We start from the raw sequence: 10722 nt of genomic DNA on the forward strand, positions 1-10722 counted from the left end.
GCCATAGCTTCACATTTAGATTATGAGGTTTGGAAAATGGATGTTGAGACCGCATTCCTTAATGGATATCTTGAGGAGGAAATCTATATGGAACCACCTAAGGGTTTTGAATTCGAAGAAGGTTCCAAGGTATGTAAGCTGAAACGATCAACATATGGATTGAAGTAAGCTTCGAGAAGTTGGAATCGTCGTTTTGATGAAGATATAAATAGTTACGAGTTTATAAAAAAACAAAGATGAACCATGTGTTTACAAGAAGGTTAGTGTGAGCGCAATCACGTTCCTAGTCTTGCATGTACATGACATTTTACTAATAGGAAATGATGTCGGTATGTTAACCTCTGTAAGGCTTTGGTTATCCAAAACTTTCTCAATGAAAGACCTTGGAGAAGCAACTTACATTCTCGATATAAGACTCTATAGAGATAGATCGTAGAGGATAATAGGTCTCTCCCAAAGGCTCTACTTAGAAAAGATATTGAAGAAGTTCAATATGGAAAATTCTAAGAGAGGACTGATTCCCGCTAGGCATGGAATTCACCCTTCAAAATATATGTCTCCAAAGACATTTGAGGAAAGAGATCAAATGGCAAAGATACCATATGCTTCGAAAATTAATAGTCTTATGTACGCTATGTTGTGTACAAGGCCAGATATTGCCAATGCGGTTAGTTTGACTAGCCAATATCAATCCAATCCAGGTTCAGAACACTGGATGATAGTTAAGAGTATCTTTAAGTACTTGAGAAGAACTAAAGATATGATCTTAAAATATGGAGGAGGTGATCTAAAAATAGACGGCTTTACAGATTCAGATTTTCAATCTGATATAGACGATCGTAAGTCTATATCCGGATTAGTATTCACCAGTAATGGAGGAGCAGTGAGTTGGAAGAGTTCAAAACAAGAAACCACTGCGGATTCCACTACAGAAGCTGAGTATATTGCGGCATCTGAACTTGGCGTGGTCCCTACCATTAAGTCGGCGGTTCCTCTTTTTTGTGACAACAATGGTGCTATAGCCCAGGGAAAGGAACCCTGGTCTCACCAAAAATCCAAACACATAGAAAGGCGCTATCATATCATACGAGAGATTGTTGGAAAGATAGATGTGTATATCTAAAAGAAAGCATCAGCCGATAACACGGCTGACCCACTGACAAAGCCTATGACCCAGAGTCAATTAGATTTACATCTTGAGAAGATGGGGCTTAGATATAGTAACCAATGGCACTAGTGCAAGTGGGAGATTGTTAGTAGTATGTGCCCTAGGGCCATTTTGTCTGTATACTTGTATAAAAAAACTCCCAATGGCAATGATATATATATTTAATTTTAATTAAGTGTCTCATCAACTAATCATTTATTTATTTCATATTGTCCTTATCACATTGTGATAGAAAATCTATTCTTAAGGTGTTAAGAATATGAGTGATAAATTCTATTATACAAGTGATCTAAATAAACGTTCACGATCGATGGGGTCCTACGAATAAGGACATCGTATTATCCCGGAAAGATTGTCACCTCTGTTTATTCTCTTGATTAGTAAAGAGTTACTAATTATAGGAAGCAGTGAGTCTCATACTACTTAGAACGGTGCAATTGGGAGATATGGATGTTTTATCAAGACATGTCAGATTCAGAAGGCACATGAACACACCATCGATTATAAACCTGATACAAATCAAATCGCCATCGAAAACTCACACGACACATGCGACACATACAAGATACAACTCAAGCCCCAAACATAGTGTCACACTTGCTAAGTCCACCATTAACAATCTGAAACTTAGTCGGAAACACAAAAAAACCATGACGGAAAAACACGGGATATTACATAACACAACCCACATAAAAACATATCATACAATATGTTGTCCGAACAAAAACACACGAAACAAACATGAAAACACTTAATATGACACCCAAAGTAATCAAGGAAAGAAATTATAACAATTCTGCATAATGAAGTCTGTCTCAGAATAAGCATACGAACACTCAAAGGTTTGAGTGAGTCGAACAAGTGACGCTAGATGACTTATACATGGTATTTCTTCAAAGTCAATTTAATGTCATCTAGTTCATAAATGTACATATGTCCTTTGATTTGCAGTGACACTATCTTGTATATAGGTGATTAGAGTTTGATACTCTTTATCCCTAGATCTTTCATGAGCTACGGTCGCGGGATGTGTTGGCTCTAGTTAGTTGTATATGGAGATAGGGGTTTAACCAAGAGAGGATTTATCACTCCGGATGAACGAAAAAAAGATTCTATGCTATCTCAAATTATTCTTGATGGATGATAAAACCTGCGCAGGTGTATATGACTTACTTAGAAAGTTGTTTCTAGTGGAAGTCATATTTATCAAGAATAAGAACTGAGATAAGGTCATATGATCAAGACAAACAGTGTTTGACTTAACCGTGACACTAGTCGAGATCAAAATCTTAGATGTAGGGAATTTTTATGAACATTGGTTCATAAAGAATGCATCAAAACATTCATATCTATTTGGGGGTCGTTATATGTTGCTAGACCTCACTAACCATCTACGAGAATTAATAATTAATGGGATTTTTTATTTAATATAAGAAAGGCATTTCTTATGACTCTCGTTGCCATATAGATGTGAACCTATTTAGTCACACACAATAGGGTGTGCAATCGATTGAGTTTACGAGAGATCGATTTGATATAGATACTAGCATATCTCGGATATTAATCTAAGATGAAAAACAAATATAAATTAGGGACTAATTTGTAAGAGTTATAAATTAGTAGGAACTTAATTGTATTTTATCCAAGTTAATGTGATGATGTCACGATGATGTCATGTGATGATGTCTCGATGATGTCATGCGATGATGTCACGTGATGATGTCATGTATGTATCTGTGTGTGACACCTAGCATCCGACGTGTCAGAAGGTGGCAACACCTATGCTTGATGTGTGACACCTAGCATTTGAGGCATCAGAGTTTCCTACAAACTCTTGCCAATAAATAGAGGTTGCCTTTGCTCATTCTATACATACCACACTTAAAAGAGCATATTTGAAGGAGTTCAAGTAGTCATCAATCAAAGAAATGCTTGGAGAAAGTTTTTACATACATTCGATCAAACACGTAATCGAGGTGAGAGTTAGAGCTTAGGGTTGCTCGGCAAGAGGAACTCTTGCGGATTACTTCAAGGCGAGGATTCAATCAGACGCATACTCGTTTGGACGAGCTTGAGGTCGCCGTACTATCGGGACTACAAGAATCGTTGGAGAATCGACATAGTTATTCTTCTTACGATTTCTACATGCGTGCTTTATTTACTAGATGATACGACATTTCATTTATTATTGATATGATCAATTTCTTGATCTGGATTGTTGGAATTCCGATTTTGAATTGAAATTTACGATCCAGACACTCGCGTCCCGGTGCACCAATATTTGTATCCTAACGTTTCCCCTTATTAGCGATTTAAGCCAAACGTTTACAAACGTTTCGAAACGAATCCAAACGTTTCACCTTTTTAGAGATTTAAGCCAAACGTTTAGACACGTTACGAAACAAAACCAAATGTTTAAAACGTTATGAAACCAATCCAAAAGTTTAAACGTTACGAAACAAATCCAAACGTTTCACCTTTTTAGCGATTTAAGCCCAACATTTAAAATGTTACGAAACCAATTCAACGTTAGGATTTGTTTTGTAACGTTTGTAAACGTTTTGATTTGCTTAGTAACTTTTTAAATGTTTGGCTTAAATCGGTAAAAAGGTGAAAGTGTTTGGATTTGTTTCGTAACGTTTGTAAACGTTTGAATTTGTTTCGTAATGTTTTAAACATTTATCGTAAATTGCTAAAAAGGTGAAGCGTTTGCATTGGTACGTTATAAACGTCTGGATTTGTTTTGTAACGTTTTTAATGTTTGTAAACGTTTGGATTTGTTTCGTAACGTTTGTAAACATTGGGCTTAAATGGCTAAAGAGGTGAAATGTTTGGTTTTATTTTGTAACGTTTGTAAACGTTTGGCTTAAATTGCTAAAACGTTTAAAACGTTATGAAACCAATCCAAACATTTTAAACTTTACGAAACAAATCCTAACGATTCACGTGTAGCGATTTAAGCCAAACGTTTACAAACGTTACGAAACAAATCAAAACGTTTAACCTTTTTAGCAATTTAAGCCAAACATTTAAAACGTTACGAAACTAATCCAACGCTAGGATTTGTTTTGTAACGTTTGTAAACATTTTGATTTGTTTAGAAACATTTTAAATGTTTGGCTTAAATCGCTAAAAAGGTGACATGATTGGATTTTTTTCGTAACGTTTGTAAACGTTTGAATTTGTTTCGTAACTTTTTAAACATTTGTCTTAAATCACTCAAAAGGTGAAGCGTTTGCATTGGTTTATTAACGTTTTAAACGTTTGGATTTATTTTATAACGTTTGTATTTGTTTCATAACGTTTGTAAAAGTTTGGCTGAAATCGCTAAAAAGGTGAAACATTTGGTTTTGTTTCGTAACGTTTGTAAACGTTTGGCTTAAATCGCTAAAAACGTAGAACGTTTGGATTTGTAACGTTTGTCAACGTTTGGCTTAAATCGCTAAAAAGGTGAAACGTGAGGTTTTGTTTCGAAACGTTTGTAAACATTTGGCTTAAATCGCTATAAATGTGAAACGTTTGTATTTGTTTTGTAATGTATGTAAACGTTAGGCTTAAATAGCTAAAAAGGTGAAACATTTGGTTTTGTTTCGTAACGTTCGTAAACGACATTTGTAAGCGTTTGGATTAAATCGCTAAAAATGTGAAACGTTTGGATTTGTTTTGTAAAGTTTATAAACGTTTTTCTTAAATCGCTAAAAACATGAAACGTTTCGTTTCGTTTCGTTACGTTTGGAAACGACGTTTTTAAACGTTTTGCTAAAATCGCTAAAAATGTGAAACGTTTGGATTTGTTTTGTAACGTTTGTAAACGTTTGGCTTAAATAGCTAAAAAGGTAAAACGCTTGGATTTGTTTCGTAATGTTTGTATATATTTGGTTTAAATCGCTAAAAAGGCAAAAAGTTTGGATTTGTTTCTTAACGTTTGTAAACGTACAAATCCAAACGTTTCCCCTTTTTAGCGATTTAAGCCAAACAATTGCAAACGTTATGAAAGCCAAACATTTACAAATATTTTGAAACAAATCCAAATATTTTACCTTTTTAGCGATTTATGCAAAACGTTTACAAACGTTACGAAACAAAACCAAATGTGTCACCTTTTTTAACAATTGAAGCCAAATATTTACAAACGTTACGAAACAAATCCAAACGTTTCACCTTTTCAGCGATTTAAGCGAAACGTTTACAAACGTTACGAAACAAAAAATTTAAATGTTTGGATTTGTTTCGTAATATTGTAAACGTTTGGCTTCAATCGCTAAAAAGGGGAAACGTTTGGTTTTGTTTCCTAACGTTTGTAAAGGTTTGGCTTTAAATCGCTAAAAATGTGAAACGTTTGGATTTGTTTCGTAACGTTTGTAAACGTTCGACTTAAATCGCTAAAAAGGTGAAACGTTTTGTTTTGTTTCGTACGTTTTTAAACGTTTTGCTTAAATCGCTAAAAAGGTGAAACGTTTGAATTTGTTTAGTAACTATGTAAACGTTTGGAATTGTTTAGTTTTGCTTAAATTGCTAAAAAGGTGAAACGTTTTGTTTTGTTTCGTAACTTTTGTAAACGTTTGACTTAGATCGCTAAAAATATCAAACGTTTGGTTTGGTTTCGTAACGTTTGTAAACGGTTGGCTTGAATCTTTAAAAAGGTGAAACGTTTAGTTTTGTTTCGTAACGTTTGTAGATGTTTGGCTTAAATCGCTAAAAAGGTGAAACGTTTGGATTTGATTCGTAACGTTTGTAAACGTTTGGCTTAAATTGCTAAAAAGGTTAAACATTTGGTTTTGTTTCGTAACTTTTGTAAACGTTTGGCTTAAATCGCTAAAAAGGTGAAACGTTTGGTTTTGTTTCGTAACGTTTGTAGACGTTTGGCTTAAATCGCAAAAAAGGTGAAACGTTTGGATTTCTTCGTAACGTTTGGCTTAAATTGCTAAAAAGGTGAAACGTTTAGATTGGTTTCATAACGTTTGTAAACGTTTGGCTTAAATCTCTAAAAAGGTGAAACGTTAGGATTTGTTTTTTAACGTTTAAACATATGCAATTGTTTTGTAACGTTTTAAACGTTTGGATTAAAAAGCTAAAAGGAGAAACGTTTGGATTGGTTTTGTATTGTTTTAAACGTTTGGATTGGTTGTGTAACGTTTAAACGTGGCCTAAATCGCTAAAAAGGTGAAACGTTTGTAAAGGTTTGGCTTAAATCGCTAAAAATGTGAAACGTTTGGATTTGTTTCGTAACGTTTTTTAGTGATTTAAGCCATATATTTACAAACGTTACGAAACCAATCCAAACGTTTCACCTTTTTAGCGATACAAGCAACCTATTTAAAACGTTACAAAGCCAATCCAAAAGTTTACAAATGTTACGAAACAAAATCAAATGTTTCACCTTTTTAGCAATTTAAGTAAAACATTTAAAACGTTACGAAACCAATAAAAATGTTTACAAAAGTTACGCTACAAAACCAAACGTTTCACCTTTTTAGCAATTTAAGCCAAATGTTTAAAACGTTGCGAAACAAATCCAAACGTTTAAAACGCAGCTAAACAAATCCAAACGTTTCCCCTTTTTTGCGATTTAAGCCAAATGTTTATAAACTTTACGAAACAAATACAAACGTTTCAAATTTTTAGCGATTTAAGCCAAACGTTTACAAACTTTACGAAACAAATCCAAAAGTTTCACATTTTTAGCGATTTAATCCAAACGTTTACAAACGTTACGCAACAAATCCAAACGTTTCCCCTTTTTAGAGATTTAAGCCAAATGTTTACAAAGTTAATGAAACAAATCCGAAAGTTTCACCTTTTTAGCGATTTAAGCCAAACGTTTAAAACATTACGAAACCAATCCAAACGTTTACAAACGTTACAAAATAAAGCGAAACGTTTCAACTTTTTAGCGATTTAAGCCAAACGTTTACAAACGTCACAAAACAAAACCAAACGTTTTACATTTTTAGCGATGTAAGCCAAACGTTTACAAATGTTACGAAACAAAACCAAACGTTTCTCCTTTTTAGCGATTTAAGCCAAACATTTACAAACGTTACGAAACAAATCCAAACGTTTCACATTTTTAGCGATTTAAGCCAAACGATTACAAATTTCATTAAACAAATTCAAAACCAAATGTTTCACCTTTTAAGCAATTTAAGCCAAACGTTATGAAACAAATCCAAACGTTTAACTTTTTTAGCGATTTATGCCAAAGTTTTAAAATGTTACGAAACCAATCCAAACGTTTAAAATGTCATGAAAAAAATCCAAACGTTTGCAAACGTTACGAAACAAAACCAAACGTTTCACCTTTTTAGCGATTAAAGCCAAACGTTTAAAACGTTACGAAACAAATCCAAACGTCTCACCATTTTCGCGATTTAAGCCAAACGTTTAAAACATTACGAAACCAATCAATACGGTTAAAACGTTCGAAACAAATCCAAACGTTTCACATTTTTAGCCATTTAATGCAAATGTTAAAAAACAAATCCTAACGTTTAAATCACATTTTAAATGTTTGTCTTAAATTGCTAAAAAGGGGAAACACTTGGATTTGTTTTGTAACGTTTGTAAAAATTTGGCTTAAATCGCTAAAAAGGTGAAATATTTTGATTTGTTTTGTATTTTTTGTAAACGTTTGGCTTAAATCACTAAAACAGTGAAACGTTTGGATTGCTAAAAAGGGGAAACATTTGGATTTGTTTCGTAATGTTTGTAAACGTTTGGCATAAATCGCTAAAGAGGTGAAACGTTTGGATTCGTTTCGTAATGTTTTAAATGTTTGGATTGGTTTCGTAACGTTTTAAACGTTTGGCTTAAATCGCTAAAAAGGTGAAACGTTCGGATTTGTTTCGTAACGTTTGTAAAAGTTTGGCTTAAATTACTAAAAAGGTGAAACGCTTGTTTTTGTTTCGTAACGTTTTAAACATTTGGCTTAAATTGCTAAAAAGGTGAAACGTTTGGATTTGTTTTGAAATATTTGTAAATGTTTGGCTGAAATCGCTAAAAGGTGAAACTGCTAAAAAAGGTGAAACGCTTGGTATTGTTTCGTAACGTTTGTAAATGTTTGGTTTAAATTGCCAAAAAGGTGAAACGTTTGGATTAGTTTTGCAACGTTTGCAAATGTTTGGCTTAAATTGCTAAAAATTTGAATCCGCTAAAAAAGGTGAAACGTTTTGATTTGTTTCATAACGTTTTGAAACGTCTGCCTTAAATTGCTAAAAAGGTGAAACGTTTGGATTTGTTTCGTAACGTTTTAAACATTTGGATTGGTTTTGTAACGTTTTAAATGTTTGGCTTAAATCGCTAAAATGGTGAAACGTTTGGATTTGTTTCATAACGATTGTAAACGTTTGGATTGCTTTTGTAACGTTATAAACGTTTGGCTTAAATCGTTAAAAAGGAGAAACGTTTGGATTTGTTTCGTAACATTTTAAACTTTTGGATTGGTTTTGTAAACGTTACGAAACAAAACCAATCTTTTCACATTTTTAGTGATACAAGCCAAACGTTAAGAAACAAATCCAAACGTTTCCCCATTTTATCAATTTAAGCAAAACATTTAAAACCTTACGAAACCAATCCGAATGTTTCACCTTTTTAGCGATTTAAGCCAAACGTTTAAAACATTATGAAACAAATCCAAACATTTAAAACGTTACGAAACAAATCCAAACGTTTCACCTTTTTACCGATATAAGCCAAACGTTTACAAACTATACAAAAAAAAATCCAAAAGTTTCACATTTTTAGCGATTTAAGTCTAACGTTTACAAACATTACAAAACAAATCTAAAGGTTTAACCTTTTTAGCGATTTAAACATTTCCCCTTTTTAGCGATTTAAGCCAAACGTTTACAAACATTGCGAAACAAATCTAAACGTTTCGCCTTTTTAGCGATTGAAACCAATTGTTTACAAACGTTACGAAACAAATCCAAATGTTTCACCTTTTTAGCGATTTAAGCCAAACGTTTAAAACGTTACGAAACAAAATCAAACGTTTCACCTTTTTAGCGATTTAAGCCAAACGTTTACAAACGCTACAAAACCAATCCAAATGTTTCACCTCATTAGCGATTTAAGCCAAACGTTTACAAACGTTACAAAACAAATCCAAATGTTTAAAACGTTACGAAACCAATCCAAACTTATACAACGTTACGAAACAAATCCAAACATTTCACCTTTTTAGCGATTGAAGCCAAACGTTTACAAACGTTACGAAACAAATTGCAAACGTTTCACGTTTATTGCGATATAAGCCAAAGTTTACAAACGTTATGAAACCCATCCAAACGTTTCACCTTTTTAGCGATCTAAGTCAAACGTTTACAAATGTTACGAAACAAAACCAAACGTTTCTGTAATATCTCGTGTTTTTCCATCATGGTTTTGTTGTGTTTCCGACTTAGTTTCGGATTGTTAATGGTGGACTTAGCAAGTGTATCTTGTATGTGTCGCATGTGTTTTTTGAGTTTTCGATGGCGATATGATTGGGAAAATTACCCTCTATACCTAACTTTTTGAAAATTTTGCAAAAATACTCCTTTTTGGTAGTTTATTAGTAGATTATACCAATAATCTACTAATAAACTACCAAAAAGGAGTACTTTTGCAAAATTTTCAAAAAGTGAGGTATTTATGAAAAGAACCTGATTTGATTTGTATCAAATTTATAATTGATGATGTGTTTGTGTGCCTTCTTAATCTAACATATCTTGATAAAACATTCATATCTCCCAATTGCACCGTTGGATTGGGCTTATTTTTTAATATGCTCTGCACGAGAAAAAGTTAACTGTTGGATCAAAATTGAAGGCGCGTTGGGCCATCGCGCCTCGCAACTCGCCCAAGGGTGTTTTGTGCCTTTTTAAAAGGCACGACGGCAGGCGCGTTGGGCCATCGTCCCTCGCAACACGGCTGTCATGTTTTTTCACTTCGGGGCCTATAAATGGACCCGTTTTTTTATTTAAACATCACCTACACTCATACTAAACCCTAGCTGACCTATATACTATTAAACTCTCTGATTTAATTCATTTTCCATCAAATCCTTCTCAAATCGTTGGTTTTCGGTAAGATACTCTCACTCTCTGTTCATCCGCTCTCATTCGATTCCCATTTTATCTTTGGTAACTCATTCTTTTCTTGTTCCAGGATCATTGTAGGGTTGTTATATACCTCTTATTTTGCTGGTTCATTCATCCTTGTTCCTTAGGGTGTTAGATCACGTTTCATTCATTCTTGGTATGTAGCGATTCGTTCATTTAAGCATTACTCTTATTTGTTGATAATTATGGTTGTTGTTTACTGTTTTGAGTATGCCGATTCTGAAGTTAAGTATTTGGTTTGATGCTTTACGATCATATAGTTGCTTATGCAAGTTTTACCAATTGATAAATTCTAATTTGATTTATGTGTTTCATGCAATCGTTGGGGATGATGATAGCCACTGTTTGGGTGTATTTAGTGATTGAGTTTGCATTACCTAGGGCTGTAATTTTATATTTCTTACATGGGTTTCTCAAGATCAATTCCTAGGTTGTATACTATACTTT

At 33.6% G+C, this 10722-nt stretch overlaps 1 protein-coding gene across 1 annotated transcript; it reads left to right on the top strand.

The window, feature by feature from the left end:
* Positions 1-634: 634 nt before the first annotated feature.
* Positions 635-10382, top strand: LOC126672425 (uncharacterized). Its single transcript, XM_050366375.1, has 3 exons — positions 635-728; positions 933-1113; positions 10322-10382. Exons 1-3 carry the CDS (start codon positions 635-637, stop codon positions 10380-10382), a joined length of 336 nt encoding a protein of 111 aa, XP_050222332.1.
* Positions 10383-10722: the final 340 nt, after the last annotated feature.

This window comes from Mercurialis annua, linkage group LG3, assembly GCF_937616625.2.
Source record: "Mercurialis annua linkage group LG3, ddMerAnnu1.2, whole genome shotgun sequence".
Lineage (NCBI taxonomy): Eukaryota > Viridiplantae > Streptophyta > Magnoliopsida > Malpighiales > Euphorbiaceae > Mercurialis > Mercurialis annua.